Here is a 22,135-nt window from a genome sequence, read left to right on the forward strand (position 1 = left end):
TTGAGATCAGTTTTATTAATACTGATTTTACTCGTAAACGTTTAAAAAGAAACACAATCTATTACTTGCCCCTTTCATCGTTCGCTGAAGCAGCTGCCTTTTTAATTGTCTGCTAACCCCCAATCCAAGTGGGGCTGCTGTGCCAAGTAATGTCCATATTTGCAGGAGGTGGCTCTGTGGGTACCACTAACCGTGCGCGGCGCCTCTCTCGCAGCGCCCGGGGTGAGACGCTCCCTCCGCCCTCCCCCGCCCTCCTTCTCCCTCCCGCCCGACGAATGGAGCGCAGTGTGCCGGGAATCGAGCGCTGACGGAGCGCATCTGTCTTCTCGGGAGCCGGTGAGTGACGCCGCCCTTATCCCGCACGGACAGCCGCTAATCGGCGTGGCTCTTAGCTGACAAGTTGCCACCTCGCGTCCCGTAGCGCGGAGCGAAACAGTTCGGCTCTGCTGGGATGGGCTAGGAAGGGTTGGGCAGGGCGAGGTAAGACGTTCCTCCGCGACTGAATCCTGGACGAGCCGCTGGCCTGCGCACGGTTCATTTGGCGGCTCACACGTTCGGACTGAGCCGAAATGAAACGCGACACGCAGGAGAGAGCAGTGATCGGAGCCGAGGGGAAGCTACGAACTCATGTGTCCAGTCTGAACGACCGCTTCGACTCAGATCGACACCGATCCTTTTACTCTTCCCTAAGGAAAGGCGGACAGTCCGGACGCTTGAAGGAGTAGCAACTCGATGCCCGAATGTTTCCCAGCAACCAGGTTCGCTGCTGCCCTGCTGCTTTCCCCTTCCACAAGGGGGGTGCGCGAGTGACGTTGGACAGCCTGAGAGGCCAGTGCTGTCAACTTGACCGCTGGCTGGCTTTTCCGTACTCGTCCAGTTTGTTCAACATTGGCAGTGTTTGTATGTTCCGCTGAGTTTCGATAAGCAACTTCCTATGATGAAAGGCGCTATAGAGAAGGAATCCTAAGCGTTTTTAAAACAATTTAAAAATAATAGTAGTCATCGTTTAGTAATGGTCAGTTTTTGCTAACCGTACCACTTTGACCGATCCCTTGGCAAATGCTGTTCGCACCTGGTTAAAGGGGAAATGGGGTCGACAGTCCAGCAACCGATCGTCTGTTCCGATGTGCGCAGGCACTGGTCAGTTTGACATCATTTCGGCATACTGCACACTTTTATTAGGAGGGTGGGGGTCGAGGGGGATTTGGGTGTCCAACCTCAAGCTGTTTGGGGAATGAATCTTATTCACCTTCTGCTTCTTGCAGGCCAGGGGCCTGTAACGGGTTGGTTTGCATCATGGCCGTCCGCTTATCTGTGACATTCAGCGGAGCGGATCTGCGCACTTCAATCACGTCCCATTTGAGGTTTTTTCTCCGTTGCTTTTGTGTCGATTTTGTGGGTTTGGTTTGGCACTGAAGTGCTGAGGTGTTTGTTGGAACCCATTGCGAGACCATCTCGTGGAGCCTGACTGCCCCCTTGTGGTTAGAGGTGATGTTGTACAACCCTTAAAAAAATCTATTTGGGCTCTGTGCACAGCCCCACTATAGCAACCTGGCTTCTGACAGGTAATTTCTTTGTACTTTTATTTATTTATTTATCTTTTTTAGGTTTCAAATCCGACAAGTAGCTGCCTGCGTGATGTGGAGCTGTATTGTGATTAGCTGGCTGCTGCCCATCCTGTGTCTGGCAGCGCCAGCTCACATTAACCGTTTGGCACTCTTTCCAGACAAAAGTGCTTGGTGTGAGGCGAAGAATATCACCCAAATTGTGGGCCACAGTGGCTGCGAGTCACAGTCAATACAGAACAGGTGAGTGTGACCTCAAGTGTTTCACCATAGCCATGCCAGTCAAGTGTGACTCACAGAAGTCCTTGGGGGCATAGAGTAGAGAGCAGAGCTGGCAGTCATACCCTTTGGGCCTTTTTATCTACTTGAGTACCAATCTTTTTCAGAAACAGGAGTTGACGCAAATGACCGTAGATGTGCAACAGAGGAGGCCAGGATGAGGGGAATCTAGTTTACACTTATATTTATTTGGTTTTTAGCCAAAGCAACTTGGAAAAGAGGACAACATAATCGAGCAAATGTCAGTCTGGGGGACTATTTGGGAAACAAGTGTTACAGGACAAGTGAACAAAATTGACTATAAGAACTGAAGAGTTTAGAACAAAATACAAGTGAGTTACACTTTTCTTGGTTACAAGAATTATCAGTTGGACAGAAATTAACCAAACAAGAGAGTCTTCAAACACTTCTTAAGCAAACCGAGGGAGTGAGAGGTTCAGTTGGAGGTGGGCAGCTCATTCCATCAGCGAGGAGCTACATATGAAAATCTGGATTGAGATGAAATATCTCATTAGACTTCACCAGACGCCATTCATCAGCAGACTTAAGTGATCAAGAAGGTGCCTAGGAACTCATCAATGTATACAGTGCCCTCCATAATGTCAAAGACAAAGACACATTTTTCTTTGATTTACTCCTCTGCCCCACAGTTTAAAATTACAAATCAAACAATTTAAACATGATTAAAGTTTACATTGCAGACTTTCATTTTAAGGGAACATCATGTAGCAAAGACAACACTTTGTCTACATGGTCCCCCATTTCAAGGCACCATAATGTTTGAGACATAGCAATGATCATTATATTAAAGCAGTCATATAGATAGATAGATAGATAGAACTTTATTTGTCACAAATGGTACATTTTCTTTTTACAGAAGCTCTTTAAATAAATAAATACATAAATAGACAGAAAATGGCATTGACTACTTGAAGTCTGTGATTCATAGACATCATCAAGTGCTGAGTATCTTTTCTACTGATGCTCTGCCAAGCCTCTAATTCAGCCATCTTCAGCTTCGGTTTGTTTTTTGGGGTTTGAAAAATTGAAGGCAAGCTGAATTGGATTTTAATTGGGTGACTGCCTAGACCATTCAGGAATTTTCCCTTTTTTTAGTTGCCTCAGCAGTTTGGGACCATTATCTTGTAGGATGAAGCACCATCCCATGAGTTTGGAGGTATTTTCTAGAACTTTATCAGATGTTTCACCTCAAAACCTGCCATCAGCAGTTCCATCATCAAATCAAGATAAGTGTGCCAGTACCTGTGGCAGCCATACGTGCCCAAGCCATAACACACCCACCACAATGTTTAACAGATGAGGTGTTCTGCTTTGGATCTTGGGCAGTTCCTTTTTGTCTCCACACTTTGCTCTTGCCGTCACTCCGATGCAGGTTCCTCTTTGTCTCATCTGTCCACAAGGCCTTTGTCCTGAATTCTACATTCTCTTTGAAGTACTTTTTCGCAAACTAGAATCTGGCCATCCTGTTTTTGTAGCTAACTAGTGGTTTGCATCTTGCAGTGTGGCCTCTGTGTTTCTTCAATGGATAGTCACATCCACAAGTGCCTCCTGAAGTCTCTTTCTCATCTCTCAGACAGGTGTTTGGGGCTTTTTCTTTTCCATAGTGAGGATTCTTCTGTCATCAGCAGTAGAGTATTGATTTCCTTGGCCAACCAGTACCTTTGCAATTATTGAGCTCACCACTGTGTTCTTTCTTCTTAAAGGTATTCCAGATAGTTGATTTAGGTAATCCTCGGGTTTTACTTTTATTCTTGTTATTCAGTCTCATAATGGACAGCTCTTGTCCTCATGTTGAACATTGGCAACTACAGACTTCAAAGGGTAGAACCAAGTCAAGGTATCTTATGAAGCAATGAAACCCACCTGAGCAATCACAAATACCTGTGGCGCAAATTGACTCAAAAAGTATGGTGTCCTGAAATGGGGGGTACCATGTGGAAAGAGTGTTGTCATTTTTACATGGTGAGACCAAAATGTATACAAATCCCTTAAATGAAAGTCTATGATGTAAACTTTATAATCACGTCTGAATTGTTTGATTTGTACATTTAGACTGTGGAGCAGAGGGGTAAATCAAGGAAAAATGTGTCTTTGTCCCAAAAATTATGGAGGGTCCTGTAGATGCTAACCCATTGTCTACTCTGTATAAAAAGTGTGTCAATCATCTGAACTTGGCAACACTTTAGTTTAGGTACTGTAACAAGTAATGTAACAAGACCCTAACAAACACTTATTTGGGTCTTCATAACACTTACAAAGCAACAGTAAAATGTTTGCTCATCTCATCAATGTGACCGACTAACAAAGCGTCACTTTCGAGTGATCTGAGGGGGGCTTAACTGAGACACATATCTCTTGATATTCCATATTTAGTAGAAGACCTGCGAATCCTTCATATTAACAAATCATTTTACATTAATGTCACTATCCCACACCACACAGAGATGAATAACCAATCTACTGATGTTTCTATAAGTGTTATGATGATCAAAGGAAGCTTCTGTTAAGATCGTGTTACGTAGGAGTAAATGAGTATGCATTTTTGCAGGACTTAAACTAAAGTGTTACCCAGAGTGTAATATGCTGTGCTACAAGGTGTTAATGTAGTGTAGTCTACTGTATGTATACTATATGTCATTTTATATGAGAAATACTGACCTGGTGTCTGTTCATAGGGCCTGCTTGGGACAGTGCTTCAGCTATAGCGTTCCTAACACCTTCCCCCAGTCCACGGAGTCCCTTGTGCACTGTGATTCATGTATGCCAGCGCAGTCGACGTGGGAAGTGGTGAGTATGTGGTGCCTGTTGAAAGCTTATCCTGTTGTAATTCAGCAGTCAACACCCCTGTGAAATGACATTTCATTTACATGTAAAATCACTGCCTCGCAGTTAGGAGACCCAGGTTCATTTCACGGGTCCTCCCTGCGTGGAGTTTGCATGTTATCTCCGTGTCTGCGTGGGTTTCCTCCGGGTACTCTGTTTTCCTCCCACAATCCAAAGACATGCAGGTTAGGAGCATTGGCAATCCTAAATTGTCTCGTGTGTGTGTGTGTGTGTGTGTGCGTGTGCCCTGCCTGGGGTTTGTTTCCTGCCTTGCGCTCTGTGTTGGCTGGGATTGGCTCCAGCAGACCCCCATGACCCTGTCGTTTGGATATAGTGGGTTGACTAATGGATGGATGGATGGATGTAAAATCACTAAATCCCAATCTTTGCTATGTAAGATTTTTTTCTCGTCTTCTATATTCCTTTACTTGATTGGGAGACTTATGGTAATATTTGTCATATATATTTTTCTGTATGTTTAAACCAGTGTTAATTATTCAAAAACAATTACAAAAGAGTTTATCCAAAGTGATTTACTTTTGATATACAGTTGGTTAAGTTTCTTTTTGTTTTTCCAGTTGGAGCACAGGCAGGTCAAGTGACTTGTTCAAAGTCATACCGTGTAAAAACCCACAACCATCTGTCCATAAATTCATTAACCACTGCGCCACACTGCCTGCCAAATTGGCCTTGTGCTTGTTAGGAACTACTGACCCGACAGAGTGAAGCCCTGATCATAAGTAAAGTACAGATTGTGCCTTTGCTTTCTTTTCTTAGGTGACACTCGAGTGTCCAGGAAATAAAGAAATGAGCCGCCGAGACAAGCTGGTGGAGAAGATCCTGCAGTGCAGCTGCCAGTCCTGCGGGAAAGAGAATGCCCAGGAAGCCTCGCTCTTCAATGTGTACGTCAATCCCGATGATATAAGCCAAACTCCCATGGAGCCCTTCGTGCACGAGCACGCGCAACCGCACCGTCTCCAGGAGAATGACCAAGGTGATTAGGCCACCCGTCCCATCCATCCTTTTCTGCCATCCGACTCTCTTCAGTGGGTGCGTTAGCAGGTAAACCTGCTACGCGCACCCTTAAAAGACCTATTGAGGGGTAGCTATGAATAGAAAGCCTCTTCGTTAAATAGGTAGAATATGGAAGCATTTATTTACGCCGTTAAGATTAAAAAATAGTAATAGAATATGATGTAAATGTGTATCTTGCTATGTAAGCCTGGCCGAATCGAGGCCGATATGGAGATGACCACTAGAGGGCAGCTGTGCTTCACTCGCAGTTACCAGTTCTGCACCTTCCTAACACGAGCGCTTCCTCCGACAGTCTGGGCGCTCCTGGAGTCTCTCTTCGCTCAGCTCAGTAAGCAAATGGAGGAGCCACACAAGAAGCGGAGGAATGACTTTCATTAAATGCGTTTTAGTGCAATGCATTGCTCTTGTAAATAATCTTGTTTTTCGGTCGAGTTAAAAAAAAGATGATTCCGAATGAAAAAGTATTAAACCTGTTAGCACTTCAGTGGATTATAAAAGGGCTGTATGGAAATACAGACTGGAAACGAATAAAACTGGTCTGCACTTTTTTACAAAAATCTTGTTGTCTCTTGGATTTAATCATACTAGAGTGGGGTGTAACCGACAGAAGACTGATGGGGTAATGGGGACACAGTTGTTAGCATGGTGCCTCACTTATCCGGCATCTCCTCTTTATCCATATCCATTCCTCTGCATGGGGTATGCATGTTCTCTTCATTTCATTCCACATTCTGAGTAAGTGCTTGCTAGATCAACTAGTGATTATAAATTGTCTCTGTGTGCGGGTTGTGGCAGGAGGCTGGGGGGCAGACCCAGCCAGGACTCCTGGAAGGACCGGGAAGCGGTTTATACGTCCCCCAGGCCACGAGGGGGCAACCGCCCTGGACAAGGATGGGACCACGGGGATGGAGCCAGGAGGCTCAAACCCATTGGGGCCTGTGGCCACCGCCAGGGGGCGCCCCGAGCGTTGTGGAGCCCGGGAAACCTGCACTTCCGCCACACCTGGGCAGGTGGAGGAAGAACCTTCCAGGGATGCCCGGAGTGTTGCCGGGTGCTAGGGCAGCACTTCCGCCATACCAGAAAGTGCCGTTGGAAGGTCATCAGCAAGCACCTGGAGCACATCCGGGTTAATATAAAAGGGGCCGCTTTCCTACAGTCGGGGAGCTAGAGTCGGGAGCTGGAGGTGGATGAAGCTCCAGGGACAGGAGGAGGAAAGGCAGCCCATGGACAGTTGAAGGCCTGAGTAAGGGTGTTTGGTGCGGGAAGCACTGTGAGTGTGCAGGACTTGTGTTTGGGGACACTTGTAAGAATAAAAACGTGTGTTATATGAACTGTTGGTGTCCGTTTGGTTGTGTCCGGGCTGAACATCTCACAGGGTGAAGATATGAGAATGTGGGTGTTGAGATGGACTGGCAACCCACCCACCCAGTTAAAATTAACAGCTCTTTCATTGTACTTTACTAGGTTATGTGGTTTTCTTGCAGAAACCCTGCTTGACCAAGAACCATTGCATTCTGGGACAGATCATTTGCATGTCAAATTGCTTTGAAAAGGTTCCTAATATGTGGACAAGAAAGAAAATTTGAATGTACCTTCTTAAAATAGGCAGAGTGGTGGCTCTTAGGCTAAGGATCTGTGTTGGATCTGGATGGTTGCTGGTTCAAATCCTATTACTACCAAAAGGGATCCTACTCTTTTGAGCCCTTGAACAATGCCCTCAACCTGAAAATTGCTCCAGGGGTGCTGTACAATGGCTGACCCCGCGCTCTGACCCCCAAATGTCATGTGAAAAGACAATCTCCCCTTGGGCATTAATACAGTGGACCAAATACACACAAATAAATAAATAAGGGTATCTGAGTGTTTTTTCAGAGCAATGCCATAGGGGAACCATCTGGCTGAGCTTTCATTATATAGATCTGCAGCAGGCTCCATACAGTAAACAACTTGAGCATAGAAAAGGCGCTATATGAATAAAATGTATTATTATTATTATTTTTTTTTATTTAACCATGACTAGATAGTAACAGATTTGTGAATTGCCAATTGGTCTTGCTACCTATGTACAGTAACACAGGCTAAATCCAAATTTTATTAATCTCTTAGTGTCCTGCAGCCCACCATACAGTTGTTTTCTACATATTAGGAAGTTTTTTAAAGCACAGAGAATCAGCTTCATATGTAAAGAACCCTTCCCAGAATGAGCTGGTACTTGGTCAAGCAATAGTCGTATGAGGAACCTCACAATCAAGGAAAGAACCATATAGTTCCATCGAAAAAACATTATTTTTTAAGAGTGCACAGTAGGCTACCTACAGCAGGATACAACAAGATCAAGATAGCCTGAACTCAGCTTGTGTTTTTGTTTGTAACATGAGTCTTCCTTTGAAACTTGACTCTTGTTATTATTATTTAACATCATCCTCTATCAGAACATTAACAGACATGACTCTCTAAGATCTGTGATACGCAGCTAGGCTCTTAATTTGACCATAATTCCTTAATTGTAACCACAGAATGACATCTTCCACCCAAGTTCCCCTTGGTCTTCCTCTTTCTCTACTTCTATCCATTCTTCCCTTTAAAATCATCACCAGCAGTTTTCCTCCTGACCTATGCAGTATATGTCCTGCATACTTCATCTTGCCTATTGCTACGTCCTCCAGGAGACACTTCACTGTATTCATTCTCCTTAAGGCGTTATTAGTTGCTTTCTGTGCCCAGCTTATTTTCAGTATTAGCACCATTGCTCAAAAGCATGTACAATTCTGCATATTGTTTCCCTGTCCAAAGTCCAGATTTTGCTGCCATAGCATAGAACCAAGGAAATGTAACATTTCAGTCTTGTCTTTTTTAGACCCAAATTTAGGAGTAGGTCTCCTCTCATCAGGTACTTTTGTGTCTGGAAAGAATCTTTTGCCCTGCCAATTCTTGCCTTTATCTCTTGACTGCACCGGCCATCACTGTATATCCAGCTTCCAAAATATTTGTATTTCTCAATTTCTTCCAGCTTTTCTCTGACTTGTATGATGTTGCACTTTTCAGCCTCCTTTCTTGATGCTCCTTTTACTTTTGTTTTCTTTTGGTTTAGCTCCATACCATACTGCTCTCCTGTAACATTCTCTCTAGATCACCGTCACTTTCTGCACATCTTAAATCCTGAATAATTTCTCCTCTTATCTTTATCCCATCCAAGCTTTTCAGAATAAGAATCAGATTTATTGGCCAAGTACGCACGCATACAAGGAATTTGGATCAATTTTTTTGACCACTCTTCAAGTGCAGTTACAGGAGAGACACACACACTCATGATAAGTACAGTGGTGTGAAAAACTATTTGCCCCCTTCCTGATTTCTTATTCTTTTGCATGTTTGTCACACAAAATGTTTCTGATCATCAAACACATTTAACCATTAGTCAAATATAACACAAGTAAACACAAAATGCAGTTTTTAAATGATGGTTTTTATTATTTAGGGAGAAAAAAAAATCCAAACCTACATGGCCCTGTGTGAAAAAGTAATTGCCCCCTGAACCTAATAACTGGTTGGGCCACTCTTAGCATCAATAACAGCAATCAAGCGTTTGCGATAACTTGCAATGAGTCTTTTACAGCACTCTGGAGGAATTTTGGCCCACTCATCTTTGCAGAATTGTTGTAATTCAGCTTTATTTGAGGGTTTTCTAGCATGAACCGCCTTTTTAAGGTCATGCCATAGCATCTCAATTGGATTCAGGTCAGGACTTTGACTAGGCCACTCCAAAGTCTTCATTTTGTTTTTCTTCAGCCATTCAGAGGTAGATTTGCTGGTGTGTTTTGGGTCATTGTCCTGTTGCAGCACCCAAGATCGCTTCAGCTTGAGTTGACGAACAGATGGCCGGACATTCTCCTTCAGGATTTTTTGGTAGAAGTAGAATTCATGATTCCATCTATCACAGCAAGCCTTCCAGGTCCTGAAGCAGCAAAACAACCCCAGACCATCACACTACCACCACCATATTTTACTGGTGGTATGATGTTCTTTTTCTGAAATGCTGTGTTCCTTTTACGCCAGATGTAACGGACATTTGCCTTCCAAAAGTTCAACTTTTCTCTCATCAGTCCACAAGGTATTTTCCCAAAAGTCTTGGCAATCATTGAGATGTTTCTTAGCAAAATTGAGACAAGCCCTAATGTTCTTTTTGCTTAACAGTGGTTTGCGTCTTGGAAATCTGCCATGCAGGCCGTTTTTGCCCAGTCACTTTCTTATGGTGGAGTCGTGAACACTGACCTTAATTGAGGCAAGTGAGGCCTGCAGTTCTTTAGACGTTGTCCTGGAGTCTTTTGTGACTTCTCGGATGAGTCATCTCTGTGCTCTTGGGGTAATTTTGGTCGGCGGGCCACTCCTGGGAAGGTTCACCACTGTTCCATGTTTTTGCCATTTGTGGATAATGGCTCTCACTGTGGTTCACTGGAGTCCCAAAGCTTTAGAATTGGCTTTATAACCTTTACCAGACTGATAGATCTCAATTACTTCTGTTCTCATTTGTTCCTGAATTTCTTTGGATCTCGGCATGATGTCTTGCTTTTGAGGTGCTTTTGGTCTACTTCTCTGTGTGATTTCTTGATTGAAACAGGTGTGGCAGTAATCAGGCCTGGGGGTGGCTACGGAAATTGAACTCTGGTGTGATACACCACAGTTAGGTTATATTTTAACAAGGGGGCAATTACTTTTTCACACAGGGCCATGTAGGTTTGGATTTTTTTTCTCCCTAAATAATAAAAACCATCATTTAAAAACTGCATTTTGTGTTTACTTGTGTTATATTTGATTAATGGTTAAATGTGTTTGATAATCAGAAACATTTTGTGTGACAAACATGCAAACGAATAAGAAATCAGGAAGGGGGCAAATAGTTTTTCACACCACTGTATACACCTAACATAAATACAAGACACACAGTGTAAACATTGCAGGAAGTACTTAAATCTATACACATCTCTCTATTATAATAAAGAAATCCTGGGATGAGACGAGACTTTTTAGTCTGGGACATGACGTGACTTTTTCAGAGAGATACATTCACGTCCCACAAGACAAGACTTTGTGCCAAGAGATTTAGAGAGAGCTGAAAATAAAATACAAAGAGTAGATGACAAAGTAGAACGTCGTAAAGATTTCAAAAACGTTGGTGCAATACACATGCAGAGAAAGTTAGAGTTAATGGAAGTACGAAAATTTGAAAGTCTCAAAAAAAGATAGTAAAGATCGCATTAGCGCAAACAAACGGAAATTATTACTTGGTGAAATAACGGAACAGCGAAAAGAGATCAAATATATTGTTCGGATTTAAACTTTAAGTTGGAGACTTGTAGATCATCTAATTCGTGTTCCCACCAGAGAAAGGTAGTGTTTCTTTCCAATAAAGATGCGTATCCGCGAGAATTAAAAGTTTTGTTGTTTGGTGAAAGTGAAATTCACATACGTGTGCGGCAAAGCAAGGCAAGCAGGGGACAAAGCCCCCTAGTTAACTATATGTAAGAATACTGTAGTACTAGGGTGTTGTACCGTATTAACCATTATAAATGAATTGAAAGTCAAGCAAGCCCTTCTTCAGGCAAGATGTACATTGATTACATTTACATTGCCTGAAGAAGGGGCCTGAGTTGCCTCGAAAACAAGGTGGGAAGAATGGTGCCAGTGATATTTTCAGCAGACCTGACTATTTGCTGTGGCCTGTTCTGATCAAGTTTAGTTGCTGATCCAAACCATGATGTGATGTGATGAGATGAATAAGGTTTGAACAAACTCAACGATTGCTGAGTAGAATGGAGTCAGCAACTCCTGGGGTCAGCTGTTGCAAGAGGCACTAGACATCGCACCCATGAGAATATTACAACTGAGGAAGAGATATGAAACATAATGAAATAATTACAAAAGAACAAAGCAGGAGGGATTGATGGAATCCCAGAAGAGTTTTTACAGTGACTTACGAACAAAGGACTTCAGGTCATGACAAAACTTATGAATGTGATATACTCTACACAGTGGTGGTGCTAGGTTATTTTATGCCCTAGGTCAAGCTTATTAATGTGCCAACCATCCAAATGCTGTACCTTTTTATTACGGAATCTATGCTGGCCTTCTATGTTAAGTCCTGGGTGATTATACCGCCTAGAAACGTAAAGGCTTCTTCCACCATTAGTATGGAGAGAGTAGGTGATTTTTATGGGGCTCCACCTGAATTCCATTGTCATCTCCAAAGTTTGGAGTGTCTTTAGTTCCTGATTGTTCCCAGGACACTAAGTGGTCAGCTGTTCAACCTCCCTTCTGCATGCAGATGACTCCTATGATGTTTGTGTTGTCCACATATTTGACGAGTTTGACAGAGGGGTCCTTAGAGTTGCAGGTCCACTTTATGAGGTTGAAAGCTCAGCCGGTGTAATCCAGTGTCTTTTAAGCAGTAATTTAACCAGGTTTCTGTGAAACACAGAGCAGAATAGAGTGGAAAGTCTGTATTACACCTGTTAAGGAGTAACAATTCATTCATTTGAGCACTTCCATAAGATATTCACTAGACAGACTGAAATGTATTGGCGACATGATACATCCATGGCAAACTGAAGTCTTGTGAAGTTCATGCTTTAATTCTTAAGAGATGTCCTTTCTCACAAGTAGAAGTTCTTGAGCAGTTCTTTCTATCTCTGGTATTCCAACTGTCGTTAGTAACTCTATTAACTTGTCATGTCATACTCTCTTGAAAACCTCAATGCAGCATATCCATCAATCCATCCATTACTACAAGGTCTGCTGGAGCCAATCCCAGGCAACCCAGGGCACAAGGCAGGAAACAAACCCCGGGCAGGGCTCCAGCCCACCGCAGTCAATGCAGCATATCTATGTCTTTTTTCAGCTCCAGTGGTCTTTCACAAAGATGAATTCTCTGGTACCTTTTCCCTTATGAAAAACATTTGGCTGTCAGTTAGGTTTCTCTCTATGATTGGTTCAATTCTATTACTGACCAATTTCAGTAATACTTTAGAAGCGTGGCATATCTGAATAATAATATGATGATCACCGCAATCCTTTGCCTTATTAACTTTTGGTAATGGGATGAGTATGCATTTGATTAAGTTTTCCAGGAAATGCCTGTAGAGCAAGGGCCAGCTCCACCATTAAGGCAAATTAGGTATTCGCCTGGGACACAGATCATAATTGGGGGAAAAACCCAGTCACATGGGTTAAATACTGAATAGTCGGTTGGCACATTAATAAGCTTGACCTACTGTAGGGTGTAAAATAACCTAGCACCACCACTGTGTAGAGCATATCACATTCATAAGTTTTGTCATGACCTGAAGTCCTTTGTTTAATAAGTCACTGTAAAAACTCTTCTGGGATTCCATCAATCCCTTCTGCTTTGTTTTTTTGTAATTGTTTCATTACGTTTTATATCTCTTCCTCAGTTGTGATATTTGTCATGGGTGCGATGCCTGGTTCTTCATCAATATTTCCTTTGTCATCCTCCTATAATTTCTTTACATATTCTGCCCACCTATTTACTATTTCTTTATTTTTTGTTAATAGCTTCCCTGCAGTATCTCACCTCATTATTATGACCTCATTTATTTATGTTTGGTTATGGAAATAAATAAAAGGTTCTTTTGGGAACTAAAAATGGTTCTCATATATGGCATCACTCTCCAGAACTGCCCCTCAACCATAAATTTAATAAGCAGGTTCAAAAATAGATGGATGGATTATGGAATGATAATAAATTAGCATGATAAAGCTGTATATTTTTAAATGAAATGGCACAGAGGTATTAGATAGATAGATAGATAGATAGATAGATAGATAGATAGATAGATAGATAGATAGATAGATAGATAGATAGATAGATAGAACTTTATTTGCCCTGAGATGTCACTTTTACAGCATATTCGACTCATTTTTATAGCCACTCAAACAGGACAGTACCACTACACTGAATAGAGAGACACAGCTCATATTCTCACGCAGTCCACAATATCGAAGCTCCGCTCCTCAAATGAGAGCTGGGTTCTGTGTACATTTTATGAATCAAAAGCTAAATGTGTCCCCTTTAGCTGTCGCGCTCTCCCAGCAGGGTCAGATAGCAATGGGAATTTTATTTTTTGGAAATATTGCAACATTTACGACAAAATTCACCAAAATAGCACCACGTAGGTGCACATTAAACACGAATGACAGGAGAACAAAAAGAAACAAAAGAATGAGGACAGAGTATAGCGCATTAACTGAAGAAAACGACGAACGGGAGGCGGAGAGAACCGAGCGGAGGAGTCCGCTTTTCCTCGTGACACTTTCACAGAGATCTTGAGGAGAAGAAACAGACCTAAGAGGAGCCTGCCGGCGATCTATTCTGTTCACAGTGTTCCCTGGCGGACCCATTTCCTTAAGTATGGATCCAATCCCTTTAGGGGTACCACATGACTGGGGCAACTCAAGCTTGAGTATCCAACTCAATGCAACTGGGGGCAACGGCTGGGTCGCAGTTTTCCTCTGCTTGATCATCATAATCACGACAGCGGGTAACTTTATTCTCATCCTCTTGATCTTTAGCCAGGACAACCTGAGGAGCACTTCCAACTACTTTTTGGTGTCGCTTTTCATGTCCGATCTCATGGTGGGTCTGGTCGTCATGCCACCGGCAATGCTCAATGAGCTTTACGGACGCTGGGTTCTGCTACGAGGTTTCTGCCTCATCTGGGTGTCCTTCGACGTGATGTGCTGTAGCGCCTCCATTCTTAACCTGTGTGTGATCAGTCTGGACCGCTACCTGCTGATCACTTCGCCGCTCCAATACAAACTGCACATGACACCCGGCCGGGCGCTGCTGCTCATCTTGGCTGCCTGGACACTGGCAGCGCTTGCCTCATTTTTGCCTATTGAAATGGGATGGCATGAACCCGGCTTGGAGTTGCCTTCTGCTGTTCAGACATCAGCAGGTGAAGATGACGAGCAGTGCCGCCTCCTGGTCAGCTTACCCTTTGCGCTCATCGCTTCCTGTCTCACCTTCTTCCTCCCTTCAGTGGCCATCTCCTTTACGTATTGGAGGATCCTGCGCGCCGCCCGAAGTGCAGCCAGACGCGTGGCATCGCTGCCGAGCACAGTGGCCGAACAGGGGCAGGTAACAAGTCGGGAGTGGATAAGGGGTGCTAAGATTGTGAGTAAGTCAAAAAAGGTGGCAACACGTAGGAAGGCTTTGTGTCCGCTGCTATGTTTAATCAATTGCAGCGTCTCTTTTTGGTACCACTGTTTCATTGCAGGGAAGCAAGGAGATAACGACTGCCCAGCAGCACAAAAAAGACGCATAACGTACACACGAACACCGGGAGAACGTCCAGAATTGAAGGAGCGAGGCTATGTGGGGGCAGTTGAAGACGGCAGGAGAACAGTATTGGTGCAGTTCGGGGTGTATATATTTAAACTGATGGAAGACAAACTGGGAAATGAACTGAATTGATCGATTCAGCTCTTTAAGTTCAACTTTTCACATACGAAGCGTGTACGTCTTAAAGGTAACGTCTGTACTCTTTGCCCCTGAACAAGAAAAAATTGCAAATTAAAAGCGATCAATTAGTTATTGAGGGGTCGTCGTCATTGACGTTGCAACATGAAATCTATACTTTCGGTTGGTCCCCGAATCTTTTTTTGCAACACAATCTCAGAGTTAGAAGACAAGCCTTGAAATCGATTTCCACCATCATAAAGATAAATCCTTCCATCGGTAAGTTATAACTGCAAAAAATGAAAAGCCAAGGTCAAATTCCAACTAGCTCTGAAAAAATAATGCAATTTGCTCCCAGCAGATGGCAAGTCACTTTCATGAATATAGCGCCTCTCATTTATGACACTCCAGGAGTTCGGCAATGACGTACATTTCGAGGTCGTTTCACTCAAAAAGACGATTCTTTGCGTGTGTTGGTATTATTTAGTAAACTCAAATCGAGTTTGCTCAAAATTTATAGGTTTTGAGGCTTTCTGTATCCATTTCTAGTACAACGGATTTGACTTTCTTGGCTGTCACATTAAGTAGTATAATTTGTATGGTAACAATATGAATGGATTTAAGTTAATTTGATTTACAGCAGCACTCTCAGACGTCACGTCTAGTGCATATTACCATAACATAAATACCTTAAGTTAACTCAAAATTAATATGCTTTTAAGAGTATATTAAAAGGGGCAGCAAGGGGGCCCAGTGGCAGTGCTGCTGCCTTGTGGTAAGGAGACTGGGGTTTGTGTCCCCCCTGCATGGAGTTTGTATGTTCACCCAGTGTCTGCATGGGTTTCCTCCTGTTGTCTAAAGACATGCAGATCAGGTGAAGTGGTGATGTTAAATTGGCCGTAGTGTGTGTTCACCGTGTGATGGACTGGCACCCTCTGCAGCCCCAAATTCCCCACCCCACAATAGCCCTGGTCTGGATTAATTGTGTATTAAATGACATGACATTTTTTGGAAAATTTGCCATTGCGCAGCTACTTCAACTCAGTTTGAAGCCTTTACGTACTATATTCATTTCTTGCACAATTTTCATCAGTTGCGTGGCTGTCATAATAATTTAGTTAATTAATGTTTAAAGAGAAAACCAAATTTTATTGACATAGAATCAGCAATCATGTTAGAATGCAATATAGCAATATTGCCAAATCAGGTTATTTTTTTATATGTTCCAGTGATGACAAAAGTTGATTTGACATAGAGCTGTTTATGGGATGTTTTACAGAATCATTTGAGTTATAGTTGGTTGCACAAATTGACCTACACACTCAAACATGCCAAAGTGGCCCTTCAGAGTGATGCCACAACAGAACCATTTTCGGTTCCCAAAAGAACCATCTATATAAAGGTTCCAGAAGGAACCTTTCATTTGTTTAGATCCACGATGGGCTTTATCAATAACCATGAATAGACTTTAAGGGATACTGAGGGATTTTGAAAGGATGATTGCTGCATCCAGTATAGAAACTAAGTTCAGGTTTCTTAATCTGTCAGTATTCTGCTAGGTCACCTACCACATTTTAAAGATTTCTGTTTTGCCCACATATTAGAAACCTTTTAAATGCTCAAAGAACCAAATTCATGTGCAGAGAACTCTGAGAGAATGAAATGGTTCTTTGTTGAGCAGTGGCTCCACAAGTAACCACAAAACCCAGTGAAGCGCCATTAAAGAACTGTGCTTTTTAAGAATGTGCTGTGTATGTTTAGTTTAAGTTAGCTGAGGAGCCCTTTTTGTAAGTATATCGCAAAGTTTTATCAACCTTCATCAATTTGTCTAACACCAGAGAAAATAAAGACTGGACATAATAGTACTTTAAGGACCAAAGGTTGATGTGGTTATGAAGGTGGCTTTGGGCACATTTGTCTTTGATAATCTGGCATACCATCTGCACATCCCAGACCACATGAGCAGGCCCTTCTCCTAGTGGCTACAGCGGGCATTGTAATATGGTAATGAATTTTGGTGGAACGGATTACTTGGTGATATCACTCACCTATCATGTGGTTGTGGCTGGACAACTTTCCAGTTTAATCAAAATCTCCAAATAAAATATTTAGAAAAACTAATATTTGATCTTTGAATTTATGCAGCTTTCTAAGCATTATGTTTATTGCCGGAAAAAATGAGCCAAAAATGATATTTTTTTTTGTTGAAAAGAAAAAGTAAGTTATTACCTGTAAATATCAAAACATCAACATAAATACAGTAGGAAAGCTATGTCTAGTATATCCACTGTTGCACTGATCCAGATTTAGTACACACCCTTTAAGTGACATTTTGTGAAAGAGTCACCAACATACAGCCTATTGCTGCAAAAGGGTCAGTAGAAGTTTCTCTGCTTACTCTTCCGAAAATATTTTTTTGTTGTTGCTTGCACACAGGAGAATAGAATGTCCGTGCCTGAAACACAGGATCGACAATATCCATTGTGTTATTGTAGGCTGCCACAGTGCAAGACTTGGTGTCTTCCACATTTCACCATGACAACACATGAACATTGACAGTTGCTGCATTGTGAACAGTGCTTAGGGGGCTAACATCTTTCATGTCCTTCTACTTGATTGCAATCATTTTGCCTTTTTGCAACCCACCTAATTGCACCACTGTGAACTTTCAGGCAACCAACTTCACCAGGCACATCACAAAGCAGTTTGGTCGTATGCTGCCGTATGCATCAATTTCATTATCCATGTCAACATTTGATGACCAAGCCAATGATTATCTATCGCTTGATTCATCTAATGGTCAAGTAGCAGTTTGATCTAAAGCTGGTTTTACAGCTTCTCATTCACACGCCACTCTGTTTTGGTTGAAGGCTCTGCCCCACTCATGAATACTGAGGAGTTAACTCAGAGAGGCAAAACACATAGAAACATTCATAATTTTTTGCAACATAATGTTAATTTTTTTAACTAGATGGCAGAAGAATACTGTCCCAAGAGTTATTCGAGCATAACACTGTAAAAAGGATCTGACTCAGACTTAATCATAAAAACACAGAATTCCGTGTTTGAGTCATGCTCAGGGTTAATTTCAAGGAGGTTAATTGATAAGAATTATATTGGAATGCAGGAGTGTGTTATCTACATATTTCAATTTTGTTAACATTCAATAATTTGTTTTAGCAAAATTGTCAAATAAATGTTTATCTAATTCCTCAAGTTCTGATTAGAGCAACTTCTTCTGCAATGAATTTGAACTATTCCATATATCTACATAGAAAGTTTACACATTATTGAATTAAGTTCTTCCAACAAATCATTTTGTTGTTTGTCAATCTACCTACAGCTTGATGACATATAATATAATCAAATCAAAACTGAATTTTTTTATATTTGTGCAAGCTTTTCTCCATCTTATTTCAGTGTAAAAACAGTCCTATTCTTTTTTTAACCAAACATTTGCAAAACATCTCTTGCACCTTTCTTTGTATTGAGTGTGTTCCACTTTTTCAATGAATCCCACCATGCCCAACTAATAATTTCTAGATGATTGTTGCCATTTTCACTGCGGTTATGGGCCCGTGCTGCCTACAATTTGACAACCCGGCTGCCGGTTAATGATTTACTATAATGCAAGTCCAATATCATAGAACAGGTCTGAAATGTAAAGGACCAACCCCTGATAAACATTAATGAAAAAATGACATTCAGAAAAGAGTTAGGCTGTGCATTTTCTGAGCTCAATATACTGTATTTAAAGTCCACTCTACACTGTGTGCACAATTATTAGGCAAGTTGTATTTTTGAGGATTAATTTTAATATGGAACAAACACAGTGCTATCAGTCAATCGAAAATGTTAATAAACCTGAAACCTGAATGTTTCACAACGGAAATGTGAGTGTGAACATCATCAGGGGAATACATATGTGCGCACAATTATTAGGCAACTATTAGTGTGCAGATTTATTATGCAACTAAAGGAAAAATGAAAATTTTCCCATCTCACTTGTTTATTTTCATCTGTTATAGTGAGAATAATAAACAAACACCTCAAAATTTACAAATAAACATCTCTGACATTTCAAAAAAAATAAATCAATCAATTAATGACCAATATAGCCACCCTTCTTTCCAATAACAGTCATAAGCCTTTCCATTCATGGAGTCTGTCAGTTTCTTGATCTGTTGACGATCAGCTTTTTGTGGAGCAGTGACTACAGCCTCCCAGACACTCTTCAGAGAGGTGTATTGTTTTTCTCCCCCGTAAATCTAGCGTTTAAGAAGTGCCCACAAGTTCTCAATAGGGTTTAGGTCAGATGAGGAAGGGGCCATGTCATTATTCCTTCATCTTTAAGGCCTTTACTGGCTGGCCACGCAGTGAGAACTTCGATGCAAGTGATGGAGCATTGGCCTGCATAAAAATCATGGTCTTTTTCCTGTATCACTGTTTGAAGAAAGTGTCTTCGAAAAACTGGCAGTAGGTTTGGGAGTTGATTTTGAGTTCATCTTCAATGCAAAAGGTCCAACTAGCTCATCTTTAAAAATACCAGCTCATACCAGTACCCCACCTCCACGTTGGAGTGGAGCTCTGTGCCCATTACTGATCCACAGGTCCATCCATCTGGTCCATCAAGAGTCACTCTCATCCCATCAGTCCATAAAACCTTTGAAAAAAATCTGTCTTCAGATATTTCTTGGCCCAGTTTTGACGTTTCAACTTATGTTTCTTGTTCAGTGGTGGTTGGGTTTCAGCCCTCCTTACCTTGGCCATGTCTTTGAGCACTGAACACCTTGTACTTCTGGGCACTCCAGGTAGGTTGCAGCTCTGGAATATGAAAGTACTGGAGGATAATGGGTTCCTGGTAGCTTCACATTTGATTCTTCTCAAATCTTTGGCAGCTAATTTGCATCTTTTGTTCTCAACACGTTTCTTGCGACCCTGTTGACTATTTGCAACAAAATGTTTGATGGTTCTGTGATCACACACCAATATCTTAGCAATTCCAAAAGTGCTGCATCCCGCTGAAAGACTTTTTATAATTTTTGACTTTTCAGAGTCAGTTAAATCTCTTTTTTGGCCCGTGTTGCCCGAGGAAAACTAGCTGCCTAATAATTCTGCACACCTTGATATAGGGTGTTGATCTCCTTAGGCCACACCCTCCCTCATTACACAAATACACATCACCTGACGTGCTTAAATCCAATAAGCATTCAAGTTAATACAGCTTGGAGTTGGAATATACGCATAAAAATGATGATATGGTCAAAATACTCACTTGTCTAATAATTGTGCACACAGTGTACTGCCGCACATACCCAGCAGCTTATGTTGTGCAATTTATCTTCATCAAAACTGACAAGGAGGAACCTGATGAATGTCCATAGGGACACGGAGAAAGCTCTCCACGGCCAAAACAGCAAGACGTCTGGAGCTGTGAGGCAACAGTGCTGACCTCAGTGCCACCATTAATAATACTGTACTAGCTAGATGACATGGTGATGTTCTCATCTCAAAAGTGCATCTTAAACATCTTATCAACACTTTTGTTGTAATTACACTGTAGTAGAGGAAGGCCATGTGCCTCATTATGAGATGAGCACAACTGTTACATTATTTAAACTTCCCTTTGAATGAGCATAAAAATACAAAACTGCGATTAAAGTTTTACACTGAGGCTCTCACATTGTGTGTAAGATGCATGCTGTAGAACAGATGGCACCTTGCCAGAGATGCCTCTGACATCTGCTTTCCAGTCACATCCCTTCAAAGATGTCAATGTGCACTCAAGCACCCCTTCCCACACTGTTTATGGATGCACACGAATGTAATTAACTACTAAGTCTGCTAAATCCCTCAATTATGGGCAGGAGCACAGCTTCTTCTGTGATATGATTTGGATAATGACACTGATGTTTAGGTAAGTGTAGGTAAAGAGGCTGGACCTTGGTCCTTTTGAGTTGCACCTATTAAATTTTGTACAATATTAAACACCTTTCCTCTGGTTCACACATTTCAGGTCTTGTTTTTTTTTTTTATTAATAAGAATTACTACTATGGTACAGAGACATTGTCGTCTACATCTTTTGTTGTCTAGGCTTCAAAAATAACAAGCCAGTTTACCTGTGAAAGCCGAAGACTGGCCAACACACACAGCAGGAAAGCACTAAAGGCCAGTCTGACACTGGGAGTTCTACTGGGAATGTTTTTTGCAGCCTGGCTACCATTCTTTGTGGCAAACATGGTTCAGGTAAGTATGAAAATCATCTGTGTCAGTTGTTGATAACTTCACTTTCCTTCATTTTCAGACAGTGCATGACATTGCATTTACCCACTGGACACCATTTCACTTCATGTTTCTGCACTGTCTTTGTGTTGGCACAGGCAGTATGCGACTGTGTTCCTGGAGTTCTGTTCAATGTCCTTACTTGGCTTGGATACTGCAACAGCACTATGAACCCCATCATCTACCCTTTGTTCATGAGAGACTTCAAGAGGGCCATGGCTCACTACATGCCATGTTGTCCTCGGGCAAGGGAGCGCCACCATAGTATGATGTCTCTGTCTATGAAGAACTCCAATAGTGGAAGAGCTTTGAAAAGCACAGTGGTTGTGCCCGGAGATACAGAATCCCTCAACTCTGATCCTACAACTCTGCGACCTACCAACAAAGAGCTTGTGGCCACCGGTGCAGACTCAGTCAAATTGATTGACCTGGAATGTACAGCACATGAGTTACTGCCCTGTCAACTAATGGACCTTGAGTGAAAAATGGTCTGTGAATTCAGCTGCCTGGCTTAATAAATTACAAAATGCCACCACATCAAGCCAGTCTGTTTACATTTAAGTGTATTTCTATATCTTCTTTAATGTTCCTCAAATATTGGCAGATGGCACAAATCTCTGTGGCTTTAATTATATTTGTTGCACCTGATCCAGA

The 22,135-nt window shown here is 41.9% G+C and overlaps 2 protein-coding genes across 4 annotated transcripts; both read left to right on the top strand.

Moving 5' to 3' along the window:
* The first annotated feature begins 231 nt into the window (after nucleotides 1–231).
* nbl1 (NBL1, DAN family BMP antagonist) lies at nucleotides 232–6,280 on the top strand. 3 transcript variants are annotated; one of them, XM_039756010.1, is made up of 4 exons: nucleotides 232–336; nucleotides 1,608–1,808; nucleotides 4,541–4,652; nucleotides 5,466–6,280. In XM_039756010.1, exons 2-4 carry the CDS (start codon nucleotides 1,639–1,641, stop codon nucleotides 5,688–5,690), a joined length of 507 nt encoding a protein of 168 aa, XP_039611944.1. In that variant the 5' UTR covers nucleotides 232–336; nucleotides 1,608–1,638; the 3' UTR covers nucleotides 5,691–6,280. The 3 variants fall into 3 exon arrangements, with proteins under 3 accessions (XP_039611944.1, XP_039611945.1, XP_039611943.1); XM_039756011.1 differs by lacking the exon at nucleotides 232–336 and adding an exon at nucleotides 381–480; XM_039756009.1 differs by lacking the exon at nucleotides 232–336 and adding an exon at nucleotides 569–758.
* A 7,868-nt stretch (nucleotides 6,281–14,148) lies between these two features.
* Nucleotides 14,149–22,005, top strand: htr6 (5-hydroxytryptamine (serotonin) receptor 6). The gene is made up of 3 exons (XM_039755040.1): nucleotides 14,149–14,877; nucleotides 21,293–21,445; nucleotides 21,580–22,005. The coding sequence occupies exons 1-3, from the start codon at nucleotides 14,149–14,151 to the stop codon at nucleotides 21,961–21,963; spliced, it is 1,266 nt and encodes a 421-aa protein (XP_039610974.1). The 3' UTR covers nucleotides 21,964–22,005.
* Nucleotides 22,006–22,135: the final 130 nt, after the last annotated feature.

Source organism: Polypterus senegalus, chromosome 6 (assembly GCF_016835505.1).
Source record: "Polypterus senegalus isolate Bchr_013 chromosome 6, ASM1683550v1, whole genome shotgun sequence".
In the NCBI taxonomy this organism is placed as follows: domain Eukaryota; kingdom Metazoa; phylum Chordata; class Cladistia; order Polypteriformes; family Polypteridae; genus Polypterus; species Polypterus senegalus.

Excerpts from the sequence above, each read along its gene's own strand:
- nbl1 (XM_039756009.1), top strand. The coding sequence starts at position 733 with ATGCCCGAATGTTTCCCAGCAACCAG. Across the intron at positions 1,809-4,540 it reads TCACAGTCAATACAGAACAG|GGCCTGCTTGGGACAGTGCT; the intron begins GTGAGTGTGACC and ends GTCTGTTCATAG. Across the intron at positions 4,653-5,465 it reads CGCAGTCGACGTGGGAAGTG|GTGACACTCGAGTGTCCAGG; the intron begins GTGAGTATGTGG and ends TTCTTTTCTTAG.
- htr6 (XM_039755040.1), top strand. The coding sequence starts at position 14,149 with ATGGATCCAATCCCTTTAGGGGTACCACATGACTGGGGCAACTCAAGC. Across the intron at positions 14,878-21,292 it reads CAGTGGCCGAACAGGGGCAG|GCTTCAAAAATAACAAGCCA; the intron begins GTAACAAGTCGG and ends TTTGTTGTCTAG. Across the intron at positions 21,446-21,579 it reads TTGTGGCAAACATGGTTCAG|GCAGTATGCGACTGTGTTCC; the intron begins GTAAGTATGAAA and ends GTGTTGGCACAG.